The sequence below is a fragment of the Lepidothrix coronata genome, unplaced genomic scaffold, assembly GCF_001604755.1.
Source record: "Lepidothrix coronata isolate B3197 unplaced genomic scaffold, Lepidothrix_coronata-1.0 Scaffold20, whole genome shotgun sequence".
In the NCBI taxonomy this organism is placed as follows: domain Eukaryota; kingdom Metazoa; phylum Chordata; class Aves; order Passeriformes; family Pipridae; genus Lepidothrix; species Lepidothrix coronata.
The window spans coordinates 6,410,769-6,438,121 of record NW_016690200.1 but is presented as its reverse complement, the minus strand read 5'-3'; the positions used below and the strand labels follow the sequence as shown (position 1 = coordinate 6,438,121).

Sequence of the window (27,353 nt, the reverse complement as noted above, 5' to 3'; positions counted from 1 at the left end):
GTTCCAATGAAAACCCCAACCCCTCCCCATATAGATGGGAATGATGAATCCCCTTTCAAACCACCCACCCTGACAAAACCCCCAAATCCTTCCAAAGTCCTCATCCTGATGAAGATTCCAAATCCCCCCCAGGCAGGCGGGAATCCCACCACCCTGGAAACCCCCATCCTGATAAAAATCCCAAATCCACCTCTAAACCCAATGTACTCCCCAAATCCCTCCATGTAGGTGAGAGCCCCAAATTCACTCCAAACCACCCTCACAACAAAACCCCAAATTCTCCCCAACCACTCGATTCCAATGAAATCCCCAAATCCCCCCATGTAAATGCAAAATCCCACCGAAACCTCTCACCCTGACTAAACCCCCAAGTCTCCCCGTGCAGGTGAGAACTCCAAATCCCTATCCCAAAGAAACCTTCCATTTCCCCCCATCAAGCCAGGAGTCCCAAATGTCACCCTGAAGTGCCCAGTCCGATGGAAACCCCAAACCCATTTAAACCCCCAAATCCCCCCATGCAGATGAGAACCCTAAATCCCCCCAAACCTCCATTCCAACAAAACCCCTAAATCCTCTCCAACCTCCCAACTCCAATAAAACCACAAAATTGCCCCATGCATTTCAGAACCTTAAATGCTCCCAAGCCCCCATCCCGATGAAAACCCCAAACCCAGTCCAAACCCAATGAAGCCCCTAAATGCCCCTATCCAATTGAGAACACCAAGCCCCCTCCCAAATTCGTCACAACCTCATAATTTCTATGAAACCCCCATGCTCTCCCCAAATCCCCCACCCTGACTAAAATCCCAAATCCCCTCATGCAGGTGGAACCCCAAATACAATCCCAAACCCCAATCCCAGTGAAAGCCCCAAGTCTCCCCACGCAGTTGAGAACCGCAAATCTCCCCCATACCCTCATCCTAAAGAAACCCCAAATCCACACACATCCCCCAATCCCAATGAAACCCCCAAATCCTCCCATGCCGTTAAGAACCCCAAATCCCTCCCAAATCCCAATCCCAACGAAACCGCCAAATCCTTTCCAACCTCCCAAATCCAATGATACCCCTAAATCCCCCCATACTGCTGAGAACCCCAAATCCCTGTCCAAACCCCCGTCCCAATTGAACTCCCCAATTCTTCCCCTTGCTTTGGGACCCCCAATTCCCCTCCACCCCCTGTTCCCATGAAACCCCCTAAATCCTCCCCAACCTCCTCATTCCAAATCTCATGCAGCTGACAGCCCCCAGTCCCCCCAAACCCCTATTGCAACAAAATCCTCAAACCCCTCCACACAGTTAAGAACCCCAAATACCCCCCTCACCCCAAAATCCCAACGAAACCCCCAAATGCCCCCATGCAGTTGAGAACCCCAAATACCCCGCACACCCCCATCCTAACGCAACCCCACATCCCCTCGGCAGGTGGATCCCTCCCTCCTCATCCCCCCCTCCATCCCCATCCCCATCCCACCGCTCTCTCCCCCCGCTCCGGGGGCGGAGGCGGGGGCGGGTCGGGGCCGCTCCGCGCCTCCCCCGGCGGGGAAAGGGGGGGCCCGGGCCGGGGCCGGGGAAAGGGAAGGGAGGGGAGGGAGGGCAGTGGCCGGGGAAGGGAGGGAGGGTGGGAGGGAGGGAGGGCATCTCCCGCCCGCCCCGCCGGGATTGAGCGCCGGGAGAGCGGCGGGACGGCCGGGAAGCACCATGCGGGCTCCGGGGCTGCTGCCGCTGCTCCCGCTGCTGCTGCTGCTGCTCGGTGAGTGCCGCCTCCTTCCCCGCTTTTTGCCCTCGCCGTGCCTTTTCCCCACCTCCCAGCATCCCTCGCCTTCTCGTCCCCCTCTGTTTTTCCTTTTACTATCTTCGAGTTTGGAGGAAAACGATCCGGGGGAGGGGGGGGGGATGCTGAGCGCCCACCCGCCTCCTGAGTCGGGGCTTATCACCCCGCTTAGCCAAAACCCGAGCGCATCCAGCCCTCCGCGGCAGCGCAACTTCGGGTGCAGGAGCCGCAGTGCTGGTTCGCTCTGCAGCGGGATGAGCCAAACCCGCTGCTTCCCGCCCGCATCCCTTCCCCGGGCGCTGGGGAAACATCTCTCTTGGGAGAGCGATTTTTTAGGGTCCCATCGAGCAAGGGGGGGACCTTGGGTTCGGCTTGGTGCGGCTGTTCTCGCAGTGGTCCAGCGCTCCGGGTGCTGCACGTACCGAACACGGGCCATCACCTCTGACCGTGGAGATGGCGTGGGAAAAGAGTGCGGGGGGGAGAAAGCAATTCCCTGTTGGAAGTTGATGGAGGAGTTGGAAAAAGGTTAAACTGGAGACCCCTCGCTGTGGGGCAGCGGTGGAGCCGGGCGGGATGTGCGGTGTCGGGGAGGTTTGGGAGTGGAAGCAGTGCCTGGGGTCCTGCGATGGTGTTGGGGTTCAGGGTCTGGTGGGTGATGGAGTGGGAGGCCTGGCTCTTTGATGGGGTGTTTTGTTGGAGAGGTGGCCAAAAAAACACATGGAAAAGTAGCAGGGAAAGGAAATGCACTGATTCTTTGGAAAGTGAATAAAGGTAGGGAGGAGTGGGGTGTTTCTTCCCTGTAATCAAAGAAGACAAGGGAGGTGGGAAACTAATAAAATTAAATGGTATAAAATAAAATAAAATACGAAATAAAATAGGAGAAGGTGAAATCTTGCTCCGACTCCTGTCTCCCAAAAGAGCCTCTGCTGAGCTGAATGTGCTTTTATTCAAGGTAACAAAAGCTGGAGGAGGCTCCGGAGGTAAAAGCACAAGTGGAGGCAGGGCCCTGGGGATTTAACTGTGGGGTGAATTCCCAGAGGTCTGGCTGAAATCTCTGCCTGCCTGTTTTTTTCCTGTTCCTCTCATAGAACTCACGGTGCCGGGGGTTTGGTGGGTGAGCAGGTGTGAGCCCCCATCTCTCCCGGATGCCAAGGTGGACTTGAAAAGAGATTTCTCTTCCCCTAAAGGTCAGGAAGGCTGAGTGTCATTAATATATTGGCATAAAGTAGGAGCAGTTAACACAATTTTCTTGTGCTGGACAGAATTTAGCTGAGTTTAGCTGACTTTGCCTTCTCAGAAGGTTTTGGGTTTTTTTTCAGAATGGGGCAATAAATACTCAGGGCTCGGGACAAAACAGGCTTTCAGTGGGAGGATGTGGGGGGACCTGTTTCCATAACACTCTCAAGTGATCCTATTACACCTTTCTCAGAAATTAATTAACTAAATCCTTGAAAACAGCATTTTCTGTCATTCGTTGCTGCTCTTAAGTTCTGAAATAAGCTCCTTAGAGATGCTTTTATGTTGCTCCCTGGATATTGGCATCAGGATTTTCTTCCTTAGGGGCTAAAATAGGCATCCAGGTTTGCTGGGTGTTTGGGCTTGGAGTCTCAAGGCTGATATCTCTGCAATCATCTGAGCTACTCAAAGCTTAAAATTCATCTCTTTTTCCCCTCCTTAAATGGGAAGAAGTTGAGTCTGTAAGTGAAACTGCAAGATTTCGAGTATCTTGAGAAATTGGGATGGACCCTGCATGATTTGCTCTCCTTGAACTGGATGTGAAATGGGTGGGTGAGCGGGAAGCTGGGATTTTGGAGCATGTTTTTGGAAGGTGACAACCTCTGTGCGTGGGGCAGAGCAGAGTCAACACAAGGTTACTGAAGTTTTTTAAAGGCAGGTCTTTTGGGTACAGCTATTTCTCTAGAAATACTGACTTCCAGGCTTCTGTCATCCCAAACCCCTGATTCTGCAGAGATTGCTCCTTATTTCCCTGCTTAAATCAGGATAAAATCAGCTTCAGACAAGAGTGTACAAGAGATGCAGCAAACATGGCACTGGGCAAATAACATCTGTAAATTCAACCAGCCAGTGAGTGGCTCAGTTACCCATTACAGTGTCTTCATGGGATATTTAATTTTATTTACTCCTTCCCCATATTGCGTCTTGTATTCCCACAGGGGGGGTCTGATAACAAAATTGCATCAGGAAGAGAAAACCAATTCTTTTTATTCACAGAGGATTCAAAAGAGCCACAGCACAAACCTGTCCTGGGGGCAAAAAAGAACAGGAAGGGGCTTTACTGGAGATCAACCCTTTGCCTGGATCAAAACAAACCTCAGATTGATGGGTTTTAAATCCTTGTTGCCAAAACACTGCTTTTCATTCCCAAAGCTGGGCTGGCTCCCTGGTACTGGTAGTTCCCTGGTACTGGGAGTTCGTGTTTGTAGAAGACAAGCTGTCAAAGATGCGCATTTTTAAAAAACCATTTTATCCGTTGAATACTAATCCTGACACAGGCGGGAGGAGGCAATTTGGGACCATGTCTCCAGGAGAAGAAAAAAATGGTTAACCTGAGGGTTTCAAAATCAGCAGCGAAGCAGAGTGTCTTCTTAATATATTTACTGTTGGAGGAACTTTGATAAGATTTTTGCAACCTTTTTGCAGGCTGTTTTAGCAGTGCGGTGTCTTCGATTCCCCCGTGGCAAAGCAGGTACAGTAATAGTAGCCTGGGGCCTCTTTGGAAGGCTTAATTAAAGAATTGTTTGTAAATCATTTGAAGATCTTTGGATGAAAGGAACTGGAACCATGCAATATGCTGATTTAATTCCAGAGAGTTGCTCTAAAGGTTTGTGACAAGGAGGTTGGTGATCATTCATGTTGGCGGTGACGGGAGACCCGCTGGAAATATCTGCTCTCAGCATTTCTAGGGAGGCTGGGGTTGCACTTTGGTTATTATTTACTTTATAAATCATGTATTTTCTCTCCCCATTTGGGGGAGAGAAAGTTCTGGGGTGTTTTGGGGCTCAGGCCATGGGGAGTGATGGAGGTTATTTATGGCCAGCGAGCATCCCTCTGCTGTGTTGCAGAGGAGCTGTTGGGGTTTAGGTACCCCAAATTTTGCCCCCTTCTCCATGATGCTGGTCTGGGTGGCCTCTTTGCCCTGTCCTCAAGGACCCACCACAGCACCCAGAGCCCCCCCTGGGGGCTTTGCAGGGCTGGGGAGGATGGAGTGATTGGGGTTTCATCCTTATTACAGAGTGGTGCTCTGTGGAGGTGAGATCCTGTTGTAACATCTGCCTGTGCTATGGGAGCTCAAGCCCCAAGCCCAGGTGCCTTCAGCTTTATCTCCAGGTGGTCCAGGCAGTAGCAGGACCAAGCACGTAGCAAATCCACCTGTGGATGCACAGAAATTCCTCCCTCCCCACTGCTGATCTGATGGGGAGTGACACAGACAGAAACACGCAGGTTGTGAGCCTGAGGATCCGCCTCACCCTCAGTTCTGCTCCCAGCCTGACAGCGCTCTTGCATGACCAACAATCACCCTCAGCTCTGAGGGCTGAACACCACAGAGGGTTTGAACTCTGCAGGAATCCAGGTGGCCCGGTTTGGTCCATTCCCCATGTGCAGGAGTGTGAAATCTCCCCAAGCCTCCGAGGAGATTTCACGTGCTCCTGCCAACTTCCTTGTCCAAAGCCTGTTTATGTGCTCAGCTTCTTCCATAACTGGCCCATCTCCACCTAAGGATGTTGTTTCTGAATTCTTGCAATGCCTGCCCTTTCCTTCACACAGAGCTCCTGAGCAAACCTGACCTTTTTTTTCCCACTCTAAGCCATGCACAGTCATCTGGCATTTGTTGTTCTTCAGCTACCTGTGCTCTGTCTGCTGCAACCCCCAGGGCTTTGCTGGATACTCCACATGTCAGAGAGCAGTTCTTTTGGGCTTAGAATTCCCAAACAAATCCGCCAAGTCTTTCTCTTGCAGTTTGTGAGACAGCCAGGCTCAAACCTGATTCTGCATGGGAGTCTTGCAGGTCCCACTGCATGGTGGGGTTTGTGGAAGTGCCACCCATCTCCCCCCAGACCCTCTCCATCTGCCATTGGGGCTTAACCAAAAGAAAATCCCGATTTTCCTCCTAGAATTACCCGGTGTGTTGGTGTCCCACAATGCAGAGTGAAGGTGCTTTCTCCTGTTATTTTGGAGGCTTGGGAACAGTTTGTCTGAGCTTCACCAGGTTTTATGGCTCTAATTGTATATTTTTTGTAGAGTTGTGCTGGAGCCTTGTGGTGTTTTGCTCTGGAGAACCTCGAGGAAACTGGGTGGGGGCAGGAGGGATGTGCTCTGCCCATATCACAGCTCCAGTTTAGAAGTGCCTAAATGTGCCATATCCAAAAACATGTTAATATTTGTGCTAAACAACCCTGTCTGAGAAGGTAGAGCTGGGGAGAAAAATACGATCTTCCCTGTTACTGTACAAAAATCATATATGAAGAGCTGAAATGCTGTTTAAAGGACTGTGACAGAGTTTCTGCCTCTGCTTTTCCTGTTTTTTCTTAAACTATGTGCTGTTTGGTGGAGACCGTGTGGTGAGTGGTCAGGGATGGGGAGATTCTCTCAGCTGGGGCTGCTGCAGGACAAAGAGCAGTGAGAAGTGTTCAAAAAACAACTAGACGTGGTGCTTAGGGACCTGGCTTAGTAGTGGACCAGGCAGTGTTAGGTTTAGAGGTTTTTTCTGACCTTCCATGGTTCCATGAAGTTCTGGTGAGCAGGGGACTGCAATGCAACAACAGCTTTCCATGGCCAGAAGCAACCGCTTGACGCTGCAAGGGCAGAAGGCACAAACCACAAAGAGGGCTTTTATCATGAGACCCACTAAATTTGGAGCCTTGTGCTGTGATTCAGGAGGAGCTGGTGACTTTGCACTGCTTGTTTTCTACCCCTTTATAGTGTGACAGCCTGGGGCCACCAGATGCAGTGGTATTTTTCTTCAAGGTGAACTTCCCGGGGATGGGTATCAGTGTCCTCACCTCCTTCCACAGCCAAGGCAGAGAGTTCATCATAGAACCACAGAATGGTTTGGGTTGAGAGAGTCATTAAATATCATCCAGTTCCACCCCCTGCCATGGGCAGGGACACCTTCCACTAGACCAGGTTACTCCAAGCCCCATCCAAACTGGCCTTGGACACTTCCAGGGATGGGGCAACCACAACTTTTCTGGGCAACCTGTGCCAGGGCCTCACCACCCTCTGAGGAAACCTGAGGTTCCCTAAAGGATGATTCAGCCTCCTTCAAGTTTCTTGCTCACTTTGAATTACAATTAGTGCTGGAAATAGTGAGTGTCTGGAGGAGTCTTAGAAGATGCCAATAGTAAAGTTACTGCTTTCTGGAAGTACAAAATTTATTTTGTGGGTTATTTTGGGTGACCTTTTTCAAGATTGCATGGACATATTCACTTGATTTGAGTCCCAGTGTGTCTCAGAGTCAGCTTTTGGTACCAAATATTGCTCCCCATGGAAGTGGTCACGGCACCAAAGCTGCCAGAGTCCAAGAAGCGTTTGGACAACGCTCTTGGGCACATGACAGGATTCTTGGGGTTGTCCTGTGCAAGGCCAGGAGTTGGACTTGGTGATCCTTGTGAGTCCCTTCCATGTCTGAATATTCTGTGATTCTGTGAAATCCTTTTGGAACCAGAAAGTGCCAGGATGCCCCATCAACCCTAAAGAGGAAAAAAAAACCTCTCTCCTTCAAGTCTCGGAGTGAAGTTGCTCCGAACTCCAAAGGCACCAACATCCTCCAGTGCCTATTTGCTTATTGAGCCCCAGGCCTTGTTGATGAAGGTTTTCTCATCACTAAATGTGTCTGTTCTGCAGCTCCTGCTGCTCTGCATGTTGCAGGCACCTTTTCTGTCCCGTGGACAACATGTGTCTCACAGCTCGCTTGGCCGCGGGCCAGGGGCGCTCAGCAGGCACCGGTGACACTTCGGTGACAAAGTATTGCAAGGAGACAGGGAGGATGCAAACATCTTGTTAAAATTAACTCAGTGTGGCGCCTCAATGCCCTGCTGAGAGCAGAAGGGGTGAGGAAGGGGAATGAACCTTTATTTTGGGCTGAAGCACCTGCTTTTAGGATGTGCATCCACAATAAACCAGCTGAGGGAAGGTGACGTTGAGGTTTGGCTTTCAGCAATGGCTTGACTTGTGCATAATGTCCAAGGTTCCGTGTCCTGGTGTAGTGCTGGGGCTGGGTGGTGGCAGAGAGGCACTGGGCTCCAGTTTGGGATGAGCTGGCTTGTGGAGGAGGGGAAAACTGGGAGTCCCAGGGGACAAGTTGCTTCTTCCTCCTACTGAGGGACCCAAGGTAATGCCATGTAGGTTCAGATATTTATCCAGGGTGTTCAAGGTTGGAGCTGAGCTGTTCTTTAATTCAGCTGCATCCTCTGAAGCCAATTTAGATGTGTCTTGGGCTAATTTGTCCACTAGAAAGGTTTGTTTCCATATATGCTCCTCAACATGATCCAGCGTTGCACCAAAAATATCCGGAATCTGCTCCTAGAAATACTTATCATAGAATATACTGAGTTATAAGGAACCCATCAGGATCATTGAGTCCATCTCCTGGCCCTACACAGGACACCCCAAGAATCACAGTGTGTCCCTGGTGTTGTAGAACAGTGTCTGTATGTGCTTAAAAACATCAAAAAAAAAGGTGTGTTTCGGGATTTGGAAGAACGTCTTGGTGGTGGGTCAGGAGTGCACCCTAAAGGCTGCAAAATGAAAAGGCAAATAAGAATATGATCCTTGGGTTTAAAACCCAGATCTGTGTTTGATGCCAGGTTCAGGACAGATCCTTGGAAATAGGCAGATGGGATCTGTGTTATAATCTCCTCCAAAATGGAAAAGGGAATTTTTTATCTCTGAGTTGGTCCCATTTTAGATGTTGCTTTGAGGTCCAGTTGATATTCTTAGCATCCTTAATAAAAATTGCATTAATCCAGAGCCTTTTTCTCTGTCTTACAAACTCTGTGTGCAGGGAGCTTTGGTCTGAGGCCACATGGCTCATGAGAGTGCTGAAAGGCAGAAGGAAGGTCATTTTGCAGTGGAAGAATAAGGCCTTAGTTATTGATGGCAAAGGCTGAAATTTTCTCTTGCAGCCTTAATTGATTTTAGCAAATTTAACTGGAAGAGAAGGGAGAAATTGGCTTAGAGTTATTAAGCTGTAGTGCTTAAATATATATTAAATCTATCGTAGAGAAATGAGGAGACAACCTTGTCAGACATTTATTCTAAGTGGCTTCTGTTAGATGAAGGCAAAGAGAAAAATGCCAGATCTCTAACTTTGACAAAGGGGACTTGAAAGGCTCTTCAGAAAGATTTGGAAAAACTGTATTTGAGAAAGTCCTTCTTTGAAACCTAATAGCAAAGACCACTTTTTTTCTTTTTTTTTCCCTCCTCCCTGGAGTCTGAAGGCAGGAGGGTGAGATAAGACATTCCACCACGTAGGCAAATGGAGGGGGAAAAAAAAAAAAAAGGAAAAGTTTAAATGATACTGCTGCAGGCTGAGGGAAGTGGAGAGCTCTCAGGGTGATCATTATATGCTGCTTATCAAGATACTGCAAGCCTTGGCTGTGAGAAAAAGCAGAGTAGAGTTAAGGAGATGCTCTGTGCCAGCAGGGATCTGGTTAGCAGTGGTTGTGCTGGAATAACATCAAGTAACCAAGGTCTTGGGGGTAGATAGATATATTTATGCTAAATAAGCAATAAAGTTGTCTTGGTTGGACATTTCTAATCTATTAAGCAACAGAAGAAATGTTTAAAGCACAGGTAAAGGGAGCAAGTTTCTACCAGGTACTAGGCCAGCTAATAAGTAGCACCCTCAAACCAGGCTGTGATTGCTCCAAACCAGCTTCCTCATTAATGCATTTTTTCAGTCATCACTCTCTGCTGGTGCCCTGATTTGGTTTTGGAGCCTAAAGGAATAGAAATAACAAATAAATAAATACAAATTTGCTCCCATGGGTTTCTCTTGGCAAAGTGGAGAAAGTAGCAACGTGCAGTAAAAGCACAAAACGGCCCCCTCGTGTTTTTTATTTTCCTTTTTGTTATTTTTTTCCTTCTAATATGGGTTTCATTTTTACCCTGATCTGGCTGTGAGGTGTTTGTGCTCTCCACTGCCTCCTTCTGAGGCCACATGAGTTTATACCAATGCCATAAGCCCCCCAGAATCCCACGTGGCAATGAAAAGCTGGGATGTGTGTGCTGCAAATGGGATGAGCCAACAAGTCCGGGGCTCCCAGAAAAGCCTCATCCAACTGAGAGACAACAGGGCAAATTATAAGCAAAGTGGGACATGGCATCACATCAGCTGTGAAGTCAGAAAGCAAAAATCACCCCCTTGAGCCCATTTTCCAAGTATGCAAGAGTTAATCTCAGCCCATCATCACTTGGGGTAATTCCCATGCCAAAAAGGCCATGAAAGGTGTCAATCTCTTTGGCATAAGGAATAAATTTTCCTGTCCTGATCAGTCGTGTGGAATATTGTGGGAGGAAAAAGTTTAGAGATTAATACAACACCCTATTATAGAAAATTATTTTATTTCCTTAAAACTTTCCCAGATGGCTAAAAAAAGCCCTCAAGGCTCTCAGTCTGTGTGATTTTGGAGGCTTCTAAGACAGTTCCTGCCTATGAATGGCACCAATAAATCCCCATTAACTTCATTCAGCAGGAGGACGATCTTTTTTTTTTTCTCATTAAAACCTCACAAAGGGTTCAAAACCTCATTTTATGGCAGGGTGCTTTGATTTAAATTGATGTGGCTTAAATTATGAATTTTAATCACGACTTAAAATACGGCAGGAGAAAGTCAGAATTTGAATGATTTGATTTTAATCATGTTTTTCATTTACAATTCATAGCTACATCCCTTCGGCAGGGTTAATTCTCCTCATTGTAAAACTTGGAGATTTACAGCCCACTCTTGCCTTTCAACTGTGTTTTCCAACCAGGTCGACACACTCTTGAACATATTTGTTTAAGCAATTTTATAGCCTGATGCCTCTCTGTCTTGATTTCTAATTTATGCATCTCCGAAGTCTTCCTTGGTAATGATGAATAAAACTAATTTGGGGTTTATTGGTGGAAAACGCTCTTTGCTTGTAGAGGAAATTGCTGTTAAACTGACAGATGCAAAAACAGCATTTAAAATTCCTTTAAGTCACATCAAATAACCCAGGGCCTGGTTACCTAATGAATAAAGTTTTCAACACACTTTTGAGTTCAGCGCCGAGCAATTCACTGAGCAAATCTCAAGCTTAGTGATGGGGTTTATTTCATGACTGAAATGAATTGTTTCGTGTCCCTCGAGGATTCTGAACAAGCAGGAGCTGTTCCCTTAAAATTCACTTTTACTGTTTAAAATGGGAGAGGAAACAATTTTATTTTTCAGCTGCCAGTTTCCAATTGTTTTCGCAGCTCGGAATTAACTGTGGATGGAGCGGCTGGCTGTGTCTCCCCTTGGTCTGCAGAGGGAATTTCAATGGATAGCTGAGGTTTATATGTGTAACTTCTGACAGAAGAACCCCACGCTGGGTGTCTGGATACCCTGGATATCTGCCCATAGTGTGGGCAGAAGGCAATTAAAGGAAAGAGAAGCAAGAATTAACGAGGCTTCCTTTAACTGGCTGCCCGTTTTTTGTCCCGCATCCAAATCCAATCCTGTTTAGTGTTAGAAAATCCAAGTTCCCCAAGTGCCACGAGCACCCTGCTTGGGTTTGGTCTTACTGAAGTATATTTAATATTTTTTTTTTTAATTTGGTCTTTTACAAATTAGGAAGAGATTTGGCCTTGATGGATCGTGGCCCATGGCAGGGAGCACACCCATTCCCAATAGGACAAGCCCAGATTGGAAAGATCCTTCTTGTGTCCAGGGGACCAACATAGCCTAGCAGATCCTGGTGGACCTCCATCCATTCACAGTGCATGCCTATCATAGCAGTTTGGTGAGGATAGCAGGGATAACCTGAATTCCCCTTCTTCTTTCCCAAGTAAAACACTATTCATAGACAATTCCACAGAGCCTGGTGAATCCTGGATCTCCTCATCCAGCCTATTTTAATGCATCTCCTTGCTGATCCAACGTGAGACCATTTTATCCAGCAAGTCTGAGAAATAAAACTTTACTATTTAAGGCAACAATCACAGTGGGTGGGAAAAAAGGAAAATAAAATGATCTTAAGATGATTGTGATGCCACTCCTGCCATCACTGCTGTGCCACTGCCAGTGACATGGGTGTTCTGTTTCTGCTACAGAGCATCAGTTTAGGCTCATAAAGTTCCCTGATAAGCTGCAGTTGAACCCAGCCTAAGGTGGAGGATGCACTAACAGACCCTGGGCAAGACCCTGCAGCCCTCACTCTGCATTTGATTAGCCCAAATCCCTCTCAGGGTGTTGGGAGGAGCAATATCCCATGATGGCCATGGGAGCCAGAGGCTCTTCCATAGTGAGTGGTTCTCCAAACCCGGCCTATAATTTACTATCTCACCCCAAACCTTATTTCCTGTGGAGTTTTCCAATCAGGAGAATGTCAGTGGTGGATGGGGTGGTGATCAGCAATTCCTAATGAGGGAAAGGATGGTCAAAACAACCACCCCTCTGGGCTGCACAGCGAAGCACAAAGCCTGTCACCCACCACTGTCCACGTTACCTACTTCAGGTTTCTCCAAATCATGGCTTCAGTTTCTGGGGGTGATTTAGGGCAGCTGAGTTGGGGGGGAAAATCTTTTATTTTGGCAAAGCAAGTGGCACAAAAAGAAGAAAGGCAGACTGGTGAGACAAGGGGGAAATGTAGCCATATAAGGTGGGTTGGTGGCAGGAGAAACAGGGGACCCCATGGTCAACATGTGTGTTGTGTTGTCCTTTATGAATGCCCTTTAGAGAGGGTTAGGGGGGGAGAGACAGGAATCCAAACTGATAGGATGAAAAAATGAAGAGATTGTTTTCTGCTTTAAAAAAAATCCAATTTTTTGTGTGTTGCTGTTACTCATCTGGCCACGGGTGTGCTGGGTAAAATTCTGGGGGGTTTAAAGGAGTTTTGGTGGCACAGGGAACCCCAAGGGAGCAGGGCTTTCCCTCCCCTGATCACATTAGGAATGGGATTACAGCATCTCATCAGCGTCTTGCCCCACCAGCAGCTCCTGCAGAACCCTCTGCTTGCTCTCCCTGGCCAGTGCAGAATGTTCCAGCATTGCAGGACACGGTGTGGACAACTGGATAGGCCTCGGGATGGGTGGAGAGCCCCAGCACGATGCTTATTGGTGAGAAAGTTGGGGGGACACTGTGGAGAGCGGGTGTATTTTGGGCCAGACCCAAAGCCCTGGAGGGTGTGGCTGCTGAGGTCCCACTGTGCAAACTCTCCGTGTGCTCTCACACAGAAAAACCCCGCTAACAGTCCTGATAAAAAACTGCAAAATGAATAAATAATAATTTTTAAAAATCAGAAAACCACCAAAAAGACGCTACGTGTGCCTTGCGGGTTTGAGGAGAAGCGCTTGGGGGGCCGGCCGTGCCGAAGGAATGCCGGCTATTTCGGGGCTGTGTTTGTGTTTGAGCTGGCGGATGAGGGTGGCAGCTCCACTCTTTGTCTTCCGTGAGAGCATTTTGCGTGTCTGGCAGGACCACTCCAATCTGATTAGGCGGGGGCTCGCTGGAGGGGGGGTGACAGCAGCGATGCCGGGATGGATGTAAAGCTGCTTTCCCTGGGAGCAGGGGCTGCCCCGAGCCTGAAACACAGCCCAGCTGGCCTTTTAGGGAGGGGTTCCTTATAATCCAGCTCAGAAGCAGTTTTGGGGCACGGGTTTATCTCTGTCTTGGCAGGGAAAATTGGTACCCTGAGGCGCTGGAGGAAGAGGGTTGATAAAGCGGACGCTGAGTGAGACTAGCACTGGGAAACCTCTGTAGGAAAACTGGCTTTGAAGCTGGATTTTGGAGAGCACTTTTGGGATTCACTTTATTTACTCCCATCCTGAAGGCTGACGCTCATCGCAGTGGGGGGCTCAGGGAAGGGAAGGGTAAGAAAAGTGCAGCCCATGAGCTCTTCCTGCAAGGATTTCGGCTCAGCCTGAGCAGGGGCACTCACCCCACTGAGGGACAGGAGAGAGAAGGGGTAATAAGATTTTGCCTCTGCCCAAATCCGGCAAGACCAGATGCTCACAGCCTGTGTCTGAAGTAAGAAGTATTCCTGATGCAGGAATTTGTTTCACAGAGGCAGGGAAAGACCCTCGGATCTCTCAGCTCCTGTTTTTAAGCAACAACTCTGTTCTTTGCTGAGGTGACAGATGTGCCTGAGGTGCCTGTGGGCAGATTTCCCATATTTCTCCTCACAAAAGGCTTGTTACAGGAGCTTGGTGACACCTGGACCTCTCAGGACTTCCCAAAGTCTAAGAGTTGCACATCATCCCAGCCTGCTCAATCCATGGATTTTTCCATGAAACTACCCAGAGTGGGGAAAGGAGGAGCCCTCTCCTTGATAATATAGATTAGGAATAATGCATTTGTTTTGTAGCAATGAAGAACAACTTTTGGAGCTGATTGGGTTTGGATTTGAGCCACCTTCCCAAGGGTGAGGGTCTAACATACAAAGGTCCTGCTGCTGTAACTCATCTCCATCACATTCCCTTTTCTCCAACACTATTCTGCTCCCATTTGGGAGATGTGATCCAAATCCTGCAGCAACACAGAACTTGTCCATCTGCTGCATCCCCCACAGTCCCAGAATGCAATGCCTGGCTTCTAGCATGGGTGTCCCTTTTATTTTGCTACTGTGCTGTGCAGAAATTTGCTGGACAAAGGACTTGGTGCTGTTGATCTTCAAGGTTCCTTTCTGTGATTCTGTGGTGATTCTATGCCAGGTAAGAGGGGCCAGGAACATGCCTGCACCAGAGAGCAGTGTCTGTAGTAGGTAGACTTGCAAGTTATTAATTATTTAAAGCAATCAGTTACCGAGAATTTAAAGCAACCAATAATCAATTACTGAGAATTATCAGTAATCGCTGCTAGAAGTCATTGTTTGCTTTTGATGGCTCAGCTCTTTCTTGCCTCCATGCTCAGGAGGCTCAGGGCTTGCTTTCTTAGTGGTGTTCAGCAGCATTTTGCCCAGATAATAATTTCCAGAGATGTCAGGATGAGGTGGGGCTCGGGGCAACGGGAGGGTCTTTTTGCACAGCTGATTGTGCTTCTCCAAATGTGCATTTGAAATCTGTGTGTGGATTTTTCAGTCATCACTTCTGCCCTTCCATAGTCAGGGAAGCTGTTTTCTTGTATCTCATAAAATTGGGTGGTTTCTGCAGCAAATCCATGCTTTGATTTGGCAAGGGGTCACTTGCAAACCTGACAGGGCTGTTCATGTAGCTTCAGCCTTCCCCATTGTAGCACATCCCCCAAGTGGGGCTGCATTTGCTCTCCCTCCAAACTCCCCACTCCTGGATTCCAACCAGCAGCACCCACTGAATCCCAGTTCAGTGCTCTCTCCCTCCTCTGCTCTGCTGATGCCCTTCTGTGGGTCCAATCACAGACCTGACCTGCAGTCCCTGCCCTCTCTTCCCATCCCCAACCCCACTGTGACTCCAGCTCAGTTTTCTAAAGGAAATGTCCAAGCTGACATGACGGAGTTTCACTGCTGAGCCAAAAGCAGGATCTGGTCTCTGCTGTCTCAAGAGCAGAAGAATTTGAATATTACCATCAAGCCCAGCCCCACATCCCACCCCTGCACCCAGAGCTGCTGGTCACCTCCATGGATCCCCTGCAAGGTGGGAATTCAGCCTGGTGTTTGCAGACCTGATGGTTGCTTTTAGGAGAAAGAGGAGGATGATTAACAGCAGGGAGGGGATGCAGCTCCTTCTTCCTTCCTGCTTCCTTTGCTCCCTCCTCTTGCCCTGCCATGGCCTGCCCTGCAGCACAACCTCCAGGCACTGCCCTGGAGAGAAGGGTTTTGGTGGCAGGGAGATATTTTGATGGCAGGAAGATGCCAGCAAAGCCCTGAGCTCAAAAGGTGACATGGACAGGGGTCTTTTCCAACCAGGCCACTGTGGGTGTAGGTGTTGCAAGCTTTCCTTCCCATGAGATATCATTTAGGATTTTACTCCCTAATCAGTGAATCTCTTCATGCTCAAACTCACTACCTGCACCTACCTGTCCAGGGAGTCTTTGGGGAGCTGAATATGGCCACTGTGTCATGCTGTATTTGTATTATAGATTATATTTTTTGGCTGCAGTTTCTCAGCACGCAATGCCATTGAAACCCAGCGAGTGCAAAGCTTTGGATCCCCATCCCGGTGACATCCCACAACTTCCCATGCTCTTCTGCTCAGCTGTAACCACGCAGGAATCTCACTCCTTGCTGGGCTGCTGGGTGGACAACATTGTTCCCCTATTGAGTCATAACAATGAGGTCACTGGGCTGGAAAGACAGTGTCATTCAGCAGCCAAGAACCCAGCTGGCTGATCCCGGTTGTGTCTCATCTCCTATGACAAAGCCACATTTAATTGACTAATTAAAGCCTTTGCAGGCTCCATCTTGGAAGGGGTGAGCAAAATGGGCATTGTTCTTTGTCAGCATTAAGTCAGGCCAGTTGGCCGATTAATAAGCAAGACCTTTCTTCCTTCTCCACTTTGCTACCTGCTGTGGAGGCCTGAATTCCGGGTTCTGGCAATGGGAAAACATCCTCAGAGACAGCCCACCATGTGTTTCAGGGCAAGCTGTCCGAATGAGGACCCATGAACCTCAAGAGAGCCCAACCAAAGCCCACTCTGCTCTGAGGTGATCCAGCTCAAACCACTGTTGTGGACTTTTGTGAAGCTTTTTGTTGAACACTCAATATTTGGGGTTCCCAGCTCCCTCTAGGAGTTTGATATTGCACCCAAACCTGCAGCATTAGGGTGCTCCCATACTCTGTACAGCCTACAAAGACAATTTTGTCCACTGGCTGTGGGACAAAAGCGTTTTTCTCCCCATTTATGGGTCATCTTTCCCTTTATGCACATTTTGGGTGGTGCAGGCCGGGTGCCCACAGCACAGGCAGAAAGCAGGGACACGTCCAAGAACTGGCACTGTCCACAATAAATCTCTGCTTCCCTCAGCTGAGTGCTCCTGCAGTGCCAGGGCCTTCACCACTCTCTGGATGAAGATGTTTTGAGCCCTGAGACCAACGGGCACTTCTGCTCTCGACATTTCTTGCTCTTATTGCCGATCCGAGTAAGATCATCCTGAAAACAGTGAATAAATGTGCCCTAAGGGACCTTTCAGGGTAAGAGCTGTTTCGTGCTGCTACGTTGCCGTTTCCATTAAACCCTCATTTTTCTTTTTCCACCCTCAGTGTGATTGTCTTACATCAGATTTATCTCCTTTCTTGCTGCCCAGGCCCAGCTGAGCAGGGTGTATGTTTACCACGGCCGGTGTCCCAGCCCTAAAGCACAGCAGCCGCTTCTTTTGAAGAACATACAAAGCAAGGAAGAGGAGCAATTGTTTGGGAGGAAGTTGAACCATAATGTAATAGACTCCCATGGGATTTACTATTAGTAATTATTTGTATTGCTCTGGCACCTCACCAAGGTTGGGGCCCTGGTTAGAAAGGTGCTGGACCAGCCTGTGAGTGAAGACAGCTCCCCTATCCAAAATCTGTCCACTCTTGCATGTAGAGATGGGGAAACTAGGACAGGGAGAGGTTAAGAAATGTAATGAGGTTTATTCTGGAGAGTTGTGGCTGAGCAAGGGTGTGAGCCAGCACATAGTGCTTCCAGGAGCATCCTTCCTCTCTGGAGGTAAATCCTAGAACATGGGATCATAGAATGGATTGGACAGGGAGGGATCTTAAAGCCCATCCAGTTCCACCGCCCTGCCATGGGCAAGGACACCTTCCACTAGACCAGGTTGCTCAAACCCCATCCAACCTGGCCTTGAACACTTCTCTCAGTAAAAGGCCACTGAGTAATAAATATGCTGTGTTGGAGAACCTTTCGTTGGGATAGCACTGAAAAAGGTCATCACTCACTGTTCATGCCTTTAATCAGTGATTCCTGTGATCATGTGTATTTTAAGGAGGGGAAGAGCAGGAGTTGTTGAAGAACACAAGTTCTTCAAATAGAAACTGGGTCCTAGTGGTCCTGAAAAACAAAATAAAGCAAAACAACAACAATAACAAAAAGCTAAAATGGATATTCTTTTTTCTGTAAAACCAACTGTTAAATAATGAGGCAATTATGAATTTGCCAACAATAGAAGTTGATCAGATTACAGAGCCTGTAAAGCCAGATCGTCACTGGAGCCATTTGGTGGGAAAGAAACTCAGTGCCAGACAGTCTTTAAATAGTTTTGAATAGGAGGGAGGGTTTGCTGTGTCCTTCCCTTCCTAGGCTCTCCCCACCTAAAGAATAGCACCGAGCCTCCTGCCAAGTCCTCCGTGTCCAGTCAGTGCCCAAAGGCTCAACTCGCAGGCACAGCTACATAAATATATGTAGGTGCATATGTACACATGTGTGTATATATAGAGCTCCCAGTTATCCAGGAAGACCCCACCCTGAGGGAGGTGTGGGTGTGGAACTGAATAAAAAAAAGGTGGGACCCAAAATAGCACCGACACACAAAGGATCCCAAGGAAATGTGGAGTTCTCCTCACGGCATTAACAGGAAATCTCTGGGTTGCTGGCTCGGTAACCCCGGCTAGCCAAGGTCATGGGGGACTGGTCATGGTGGGGGGACAGATTCTGACATCCATCTTCTGCAAAAACATGGAGTGAGGGGGGTGTGGTGGCAGCCTGTGTGTCAGTGAAGGTTTGCAGGTGTCCCAGATGCCCCCGCAGACGAACCTGTCCCCAGCACGGCCTGAACGACCAGCAAATTCTCACTGGGGGGTGAGTATTTAACTAGGAATCACCCAAAAGTTTACGTAGAGAGGTTGGGATGCTTGAGGAGGTCACCAGTGCCTGTTGGATGTGGCTCCTATGTCACTTGGCATCAGTCGTGTCTTTCACCCCGTCGCATCACGGCGCCTTTGAGTCTCAATAGACCAAAAATCACAGAATCATAGACTGTCTCAAGCTGGAAGGGACTCATAAGGATCATCCAAGATATTTCAGCTTGTCGTCTTTGGGTCCATCCTGGCTTGGTGGTGGGTGACGTGTGAGATGGGCTGGGGGAAGCAACATGACTCACGACCCCAAAAAAGGTCAAAAATAAAGTTGCTGCTGGAGGGCGTAAATTTGGGCCGACCTGTGACTCACCAAGGGTGCTGGGAGCACAAAGGAGGGTGAGGCTTTGGGTCTTATCGTGTCCCCACCATCTCTTTTCCGCTGGCCCTTTCTGCCCTCGAGGTGGGCGAGCAACCTCTGAGTCCTGCCCAAGCCTGGCCCTGGGGGTCTGGCCACCTCCCCACCAAAAACCTTGGTGGCAGGAGCAGGCAGAGGCTGCTGAGCGAGGGCGATTCCTGCTGTAAATCTTCGGGAGAGGTGGAGAGGAAAGGGAGGTGACGGGAGCAGGGGACAGTGTGTTGCAGCACCACAGCGGTTCTGTGCCAGCACAAACTGACCTCCCAGTCACCCAGCTCCAGGTTTTTTTCCCCTTGTACTGAAGCTGCCTGTGACCAGGCTGAGGTCTCCTTATTCCTTTGGGTTTGGAGTATCTCCTCGTCATTTCTGACCTTCAGGGCTGCAGGTTGGACCTGCTCCATGCTGGGCCTGCAGCAAGTGTCAGCCTCCAGCTGAGGGTGGAATCATCTGTATTGATGGCACAAGTTTGGGCATGAGATCCCTGCTGCTAATGCCAGCTTTAATGCCCCTCTGTGGTCTGGCTTTGCTGGGCTGTGAGATCCCAGGGAAACCAATAGCCCCTATTTGGGTTTGGGGTTAATCCTTTTCCTGTAAGAAGTGACCCCACCACAAGACAGGGCATATTCCCTCCGCTCCTCTTCCTCACTGCAAGATTAGTGGGATACTCATGAAAAGTGGGGGCTTTTTGGCTGCAAAACCTCTCCACGGGAGCTCTGCTCTGCAAGAGCCCTGTGGCCCTCATCCCCCACGGATAAAGTCTAGACACATCACCGATGCTCGGTGCCCAACTGGAGTGACATGAGATGTGACAACTCCTCCCCGGTGCCCGCCAGCTGGCAGGGCTTCAGCTGGCAGGATGAGTAGCTCAGGGCCAGCTCCATCCCTGCATGGCTCAGTGTGAACCCAAATACGAACCCAGCCAGCTGGAGAGGAGAGCAAGGCGATGGATTTCGTGTTCCCATGCCCCTCAGCAAGACTGGGATGGTGCGCCCACCTTGCCCCTCTGTCCTCCTGCCCATCCTGTCCTAGAAGACAGTGGGTGATCCCACTGCCCTGTGAACCCACTCCCCAGTCCTGTGGGGACAGTGCTCTGTCCACTCTCTCCTTAATGTCCTGTTTTCCTCCACGACAAAAACTGAGCAAAACTGAGCTCCAGGGAGACCTTATTGTGGCCTTTCTGTACTTCAGGGGGCTTGTAAGAAAGATGGGGACAAACTCTTTTACAGGGTCTATTGCAATAGGATGAGGGGTGATGGTTTCAAACTGAACAAATTGATTATCTATTCAATTTAGATTAGATATAAGGGAGATATTTTTTATTGTAAGGATGGTAAGATAGTGGCACAGTTTGCCCTGGGAGTTGATGGATGTCCCATCCCTGGAAACATTCAAGGCCAGGTTGGATATGGTTCTGAGCAACCTGGTCTGGTTCAAGATTTCCCTGCTTGTTGCAGGAGGTTTGGACAGGATGGCTTTTTTCTGGCATCAATCAGAGCTTTCCATGCCCAGGAATCACAAAAGGCCAACCTCAGCCAGGGAGGCAAGTGTGCCCCATCCCTGATGTTTGGTCAGTGCAACATTTTTTCTGCAGGGACCATCACCAGATTTCTCCTGAATTAACTTCCTTAAACTTCATCAGTTCCCTCTCGTCAGCTTTCAGAGCTGAGGAGACTTTAATTTGATTTAACCTGCTTCATTTTGGATAAATTAAATAAAGAGTGATTTAAAGCTGAAACAAGAGTGGCCACCTGGTGGGTTGTGTGCACTTTGACTAATCCACTCTGAAATCATACCTCCTTTTAATTTTAGATTAATTTTTCTGAGTACCTCGGTGTAGACAAGCCATCAGGCTGAATAAAGATCAGTTCCTGTCTCGCGGGCTCACGTCCTCCCTCCTCCTCAAGTTGTCTGGAGCGAAGTCCTCCAGGAAAAGCCAGCCAGGGAGGAGATTCATCTTTCTGGGGTGGGAAGCATGGGGAGGAACTTTTGCTCTGTCTTAATGAATAAATCTGTGTCCCCAAACATCTCCATTGGTGAGCAGCAGCTCCGCGGCGGGGCTGGAGAAAGGCGGTCGGGTCCCCAGAAAGGGCTGCTGAGATGTGACAGCTCAGCCCTCAAGAGCAAAGCAGATGCTTTGGCCAAGGAGCATTTAGTGTTGGCTTCTCCAGAGCTCTCCTTCCCACCACCTTGCCAACAGCTTCACAGCTCCTTAGTGCTGGAGTCAGTTCATGGCCCAGCCTTCAACTTTGGAGAGAGGTGGTGAACTCCTTCAAACCTGAAGAAAGATGGTGAAGCTCCTTCAACCCTCTGAACCTCTTACCACACCTCTCTGAACCTCCCTGGGGTTCAGAGCGAGGTGGTGAAGGAAGCTGAGTGGTCTCCTCTGGAGCCAAAGTGGAATTGTCAGTCTGGTAGCTTTAATCATCTCTCCGTCCTTCTTGTGGACCTGAAATTCCTCTCTAAATTCACACAAATCTAGACTTTTCATCTATTTACTTTTCGGTTTTAAAAAGGTTTTTTTAGCACTTGTGTTTACTTGACAAAAGCCTGAAAGAGCATCCTAAAGACTTACAACATTGAAGTTATGCAAGAAAACCCCCGGATATTCAGTGTATAATCAAGTCATGTGGTCTTAAGAATTTCTGCGGATTTCAGTGTTGTGTTGATTCTCTTTTGAGACAGAGGTACCTGGGCTTTACCTTGCTGCAGAAAGACTTTTCTGGCCCATTATTCAGTGTAAATGCTGAGTTTCTTCCAAAGTCCTGGGTGACTTTTGCAGGAAAAGAGGGGTCTTGGGGCTGAATGTACCAGACATGGTGTCCTTCAGCTGATGGGTGATTGATGCTCAATCACTGCCACAAATCCTGCTTCAAAGCAGCAAGGTCATCACAGGATAACTCCACTCTAATGGCATAAAGGATTCAGGAGAAGGACAGGAGCGTGGCCACATTCTGTGCTTTGAGGGTCTGGTCAGGCAGGGACTTGAGGCTTTTTTTGGCTCGTGCTCCCCACGTTTCCGCTCCAGCGGCTCTGCCACCATTTCCTCCACGATGAGGTGTTTCTGTTCAGGCTGCAGAGCCCCCAGTTCATTTTGCAGCCTGGGAAAGGTGCAGGACTGGAGCCAAGCCCCTTAAAAATCCCATCAGCTCCTGGTGGAAATAGGATGTTTCCAGGTTCGGTGATCAAAAATGTCTGGGGGTGGCGTGGACAGAGGGGTGCGCGTGTGTTTGTGTTTGTTTGCCTCCCTGGCAACCTCTTGTGAAGGATTTCAGAGCTTTCATTTTCCACAGTGGTCTTCCTGTCTCCTTTTGATTATTTTTTCATCTTTCCCTTCACTTCTTAGACAGCTACAGATTTTCCATGAGAAGAATCGTGGAGACACAATCCCAAATAGGATGTCCTATGTTTATCCTTAAGAGAGGCTGGACTGGTGCTTCCTCCCACTGCTGGCATTCCTCACCTCTGGCTGGGGTTGGCCATGGAATGGAGCACTGCCTGGGATTAGACTTGAAGATCCTTGTGGGTCCCTTCCAACTCAGCATCTTCTGTGATTTGGGTGAAACATGTCTCTCGTCACAAATTTCTGGCAAAAACAGTCTTTGAGGGGAAATTCATGGAAGACATGGCAGTTCCAAGCATGGCATGGAAGACAATTCAACAAAGTTTTCGAGAGGGTGGGAGTGAGGAACACTGAGATACTCCTGCTCCCTCAAACCCACTGTGTGGTCATTAATTAGTGCAGCAAACAAACCCATTTCTGCCTCCCCAAATGTGGTGTTCAGAGGCACCAAGGGATCAAGGAGGAGATGTGTCAGGGCTGCAGGGGAAGAGGAGTGTGGGGAGATGTGCCTTGGGATGATTATTTTTAATATTTGTCATCCTTCCAAATGAAACAGCAGACAAGCTGAGCTGGCTCAAATACTTGCAGAAAGAGCTGATGGGGAATTTGTTAATGAAGCAGGTTTCTCATCAGAAAATGCCGGTTCATCAGAACCTGGATTCTGGGGACATGTGTGGCAGTCCTGGCAGGAAAAGTGTATCAGGCTGTGGATGGTTTTTTTGGTTGAAACCAAAGAGGTTTAAAGGCTGCTGTGTGAATTAAATAAAGTCAGGCAGATCTAACAGGAGGGACAGAGCAGCCAAAGCTCGTGTGAGGTTTGGTTCAAGTCCTGCTTCCTGGGCTTCAGGGTTACTTCTACTTGGTAGAAATAGGGACAACTTAAATTTTTCCCAGTTCTGGAAGCCAAATGGCTTTTGGCTACTGTAGGGATGTGACTGACTGCAAAATCCTGCAGACTGGTAAGAGTCCTCAGGATGATGCTGAAATATTGTGGGGACATGCCCTAAATCTCCAGCCAAGGGGTATCTCCAGGCTGGTAGTAGAGGAAAAAGCCCTGGATGCTCCTCTCCATCTGGAGATGAAGCAAAACTGCTTGGGGCTTGAAGCACATCCACTTTGCCCACCTCCATGTCCAGCCAGTAAGGGTTTTGAAGCACATCCACTTTGCCCACCTCCATGTCCAGCCAGTAAGGGTTTTGAAGCACATCCACTTTGCCCACCTCCATGTCCAACCAGTAAGGGTTTTTTGGGAAAGTCTTCCAGAACAGAGGCTGTGGGGCAGGTTCCTTTCATTTGACAGCAGAGAAAAGGGCAATTGTCAGCATTATTGCCTTGAGCTCTCTGTCACTTGCCTGCAAGATCTAAACAGCAGCAATTTGAAGAGTCTTTTCAACAGAGTCTTTTCACAGAGGGGTAAGGAAGGTTCCCTACTGAAAACAAACCCAATGGCTTTAAATCAGAGTCCAGACATCCTCGTTTTGTAGAACCATAGAATGGTTTGGGTTGGAAGGGACCTACAGATCATCCCATGGGCAGAGACACCTTCCACTAGCACCAAGTGCTCCAAACCCCATCCAACCTGGCCTTGAACATGTCCAGGGATGAGGCAGACCCAACTTCTCTGGGCAACCTGTGCCAGGGCCTCACCATCCTCACAGTAAGGAATTTCTTCCCAATATCCCATCTAACCCTGCCCTCTGGCACTGGGAAACCATTCTCTGTGTCCTGTCCCTCCAGACCCTTGTCCAAAGTCCCTCTCCAGCTCTCCTGGAGCCCCCTTAGGCACTGGAAGGGGCTCTCAGGTCTCCCTGGAGCCTTCTTTTCTCCAGATGAACATCCCCAGCTCTCCCAGCCTGGCTCCAGAGCATCTTTGAGCATCCTCTGGACTTACTCCAGCAGCTCCACATCCTTCTGATGTTGAGGACCCAGAACTGGAGGCAGCTCTGCAGGTGGGGTCCCACCAGAGCAGCGTAAAGGGGCAGAATCCCCTCTCTGCCCACAGTGCTTTTAGAGCAGCCCCTTCCCAAGTGTTACTGTAACACTAATTAGGTCTCATCTTTAATATTTTGCAGAGCAATTCTATCTAAGCTGTTTTGCAGCAGTTCTTATTCTGGCAGGGGTTTGGATAGGATAGACATCCCTGCCCTGGATAATTGGATTAGAGTCTAATGCTCTGGCAGCTGCTGTTGGACCTTTCCCCATTCCCCATTCCCTAACCCAGGAAGCCAAGTTGGTCTTTGGCCTGGGTGAAACTGTTTCATAATGCTGATGGTGAGCCTGGCAGGAAAGGGGTTGGGTGATGCTGGTTTGGAAGTGCATCTTATGAGGTGGAGAGTGCCATTTTTCAAGGGTGAAAGGTGCTGTGTACACTGACAGCATCCTCGTACCACCTCCCTCACCAAAATCCCAGCAGGCAGCTCAGGAGGACAGTGCTGTTTGGATCCCACCTATCCCTGAGCTGATGGAAGGGAGAGAGCCCTCTGCACAGGCAAAATTAAAAGCCTTGTGAGGTATTTGCTCTGGTAGCCCAGCTTAATTCCAGGATAAATAACACTGCTCTGTGATATTCTGCCAATCTGATCGCTCTCACAGTTTCAAAAGGAGGTGACAAATTTCCTGTCCTCTGCAGCGACTGGTCCCTGCTCCACCTCAGACACGGCTGCATTAAAACACTCCTTTTGCCCAGGAGCTTCTTGTGATGCAAAGACAAGCCCAGGAGCCTCCTCACTGGCTTTGGCACACGCTCTTCCCTAGGAAAGGCCACCCCTGGAGCCTCAGCCCCCACTTTCCCTTTGATGAACTCAACCCGTTGCCCCTGTTCAATCAGGAAAGGCTGCAAAAAAGGGGGAGGAAAATAGGAACTTCCTCGGGCCTGGCTCACATCCCTTCCCCTTCCCCGGCTTGCTCAGGCTCCTTGGCTTTCTCATCCCGCCTTGGGAGGAGCAGGAGCCGGCTGGCGTAAGGCTCTGAGCCGGGCTCAGCCCGCCGGAGTGGGGTGTGTCACCCACCATTTCCTAAGTTATTCTTTTGAGTTTCCTTTTCTCACTATTAATAGAATTTCAGCCAATATCTGAGCTGTTGCAACAAGGCGGATGGGGGAGGGGGGGAGAGTCGGGGGGGGGGCGTTACCAAAATAGGAAGAGGGAAGCTGTTGGGCAGGGAATTAATCAGAGGAGCTGCGTGGAGAGGGAATTAATCGCTGGCTTCGGGTGGGCTGATGGGAGGATGGACAGGACGTGTCCTTTCACTTTGTGTTTTGCACTGATTTGATTCTCTTTCTGTGCTCCAACCCGTGACCTTTCCAAACAAGCTTCTCCCCTGAGCACCTTCCCCAGCCTGCAAAACACCACGTACCCACTGCACCAAGGTTACAACCAGAGCATCACTCCATGGCACGGTTTAACTGAAAGAGAGAAGCTTTAGATCAAATATTAGGAAGAAATTCTTCCCTGTGAGGGTGGGGAAGCCCTGGCACAGGTTGCCCAGAGAAGCTGTGGCTGCCCCTGGATCCCTGGAAGTATCCAAGGCCAGGTTGGATGGGGCTTGGAGCAACCTGTTCTAGTGGAAGGTGTCCTTGCCCATGGCAGGAGATTGGAACTGGATGATCTTTAAGATGCCTTCTAACCCAAACCAGTGTATGATTCTGTGATTAGTGCTGGTGCACAGCAGCTCAAAATTCTGCCTGTAACTGCTATTGTAAGGAGCTGTGTTGGCACAGACCAGCACATCTTTCCTTTTACATTTGGGGTGGCTCTTCAAATCCCATCAGCTCCTGACCAGAGAACTCCCACACCAGCCCCATCCAGGAGCACCCACGGTGGCACTTCCAGCCTCCCAAACACTGCTCACTGCGGGTCGAACAAGCCCATCTGGATAATTAGCAATAAGGGAAAGTTCTCTCCCCTCTGGGGCTGTCCCCATCACAGCCACACCATATCCCAGGCACAGTCATGGGATACACATATCCGGACGTGAAATCATGTTTATGCAGGGGACTCATTTCCTCTGGGCTGTTTGGCCGCCGTGCTCACGGATGCGCGTGTGGAGGGCTCACCCTCCTCCTGTGGGTCTGCCCCACTCTCAGCACAGAAGGTTTGGGTTTTCTGAGTGGCCCACGTGAGAGAAGAAGTGCAGACCAAAGCTTCAGACTCACTGCAACCAGTGCTCTCAAAACACCCTGTTATCTGCTCTATTCCTCTCATTTTCCCCAAAATGACGAGTTGGTGACGGTCCAAAAAGTGAAATCAAAGAAGTGGCCTTGTCGTGCCAAAATGCAGCCAGGAAGGTCAGGGGCAGGTAGTATTTTTTTCTGCCTTTTGGAAAACAGGGTGAGGGACTCTGGCTGAATTTCAAGTGAACTTTCTTTTGGAAAGGATCTCCTCCGGGTGCAGGGAGTGATAACTTGGAGGATCTCCTCTCTCATGGCGTGTGTTAAATCCTTTTATCTCCGTGAAGGGGTCACTTTGTTTCCTGCAAAAAGACTTACTGTATCTTTTGTGAGTGATTTTCATGCTGAAGGGGCACTGAACATAATCCTGTCCTGTCTGGTTGTTCTTACCACCAGCCTGTGGTCACAGGGCTTTTCTCCTCCTTCAACCAGATCCTTTTTGATTCCTCTGTTGAGCACATTTGTCAGGCAATACTGGCCACCAGCCCAGGCAAACAGGGGCTTGTTACCAGTTATTACCCCTGGGTCCACTGGCAAAATTTGGCACAGGTGGTCAGTGAAGGAGGAAAAGATAAAAACATCATTCTCTGGCATTTAAAGGGATACAGTACATGAAGGAAAACAGTGACTCCTGGGATTCTTGTGCTCTCACTGCTTGTTCTGTATTTGTTTCTGCTTTGGATTTACATTTGCAATCCTTTTGCCTAAGCTAGGCCTTCTGCGGGTGGTGAACCTGCAAGACACCAAAACCATGCAATTTTTC

At 48.9% G+C, this 27,353-nt stretch overlaps 1 protein-coding gene across 3 annotated transcripts in view; it reads left to right on the top strand.

The window, feature by feature from the left end:
- The first annotated feature begins 1,654 nt into the window (after window positions 1-1,654).
- Window positions 1,655-27,353, top strand: part of PODXL (podocalyxin like) — a 47,140-nt gene continuing 21,441 nt past the window's right edge. For all 3 annotated transcript variants that reach the window (XM_017807836.1, XM_017807835.1, XM_017807834.1), the window contains exon 1: window positions 1,655-1,752. In XM_017807836.1, coding sequence (XP_017663325.1) covers window positions 1,701-1,752 — 52 coding nt within the window. In that variant the 5' untranslated portion in view covers window positions 1,655-1,700. The remainder of the gene's footprint in view (window positions 1,753-27,353) is intronic.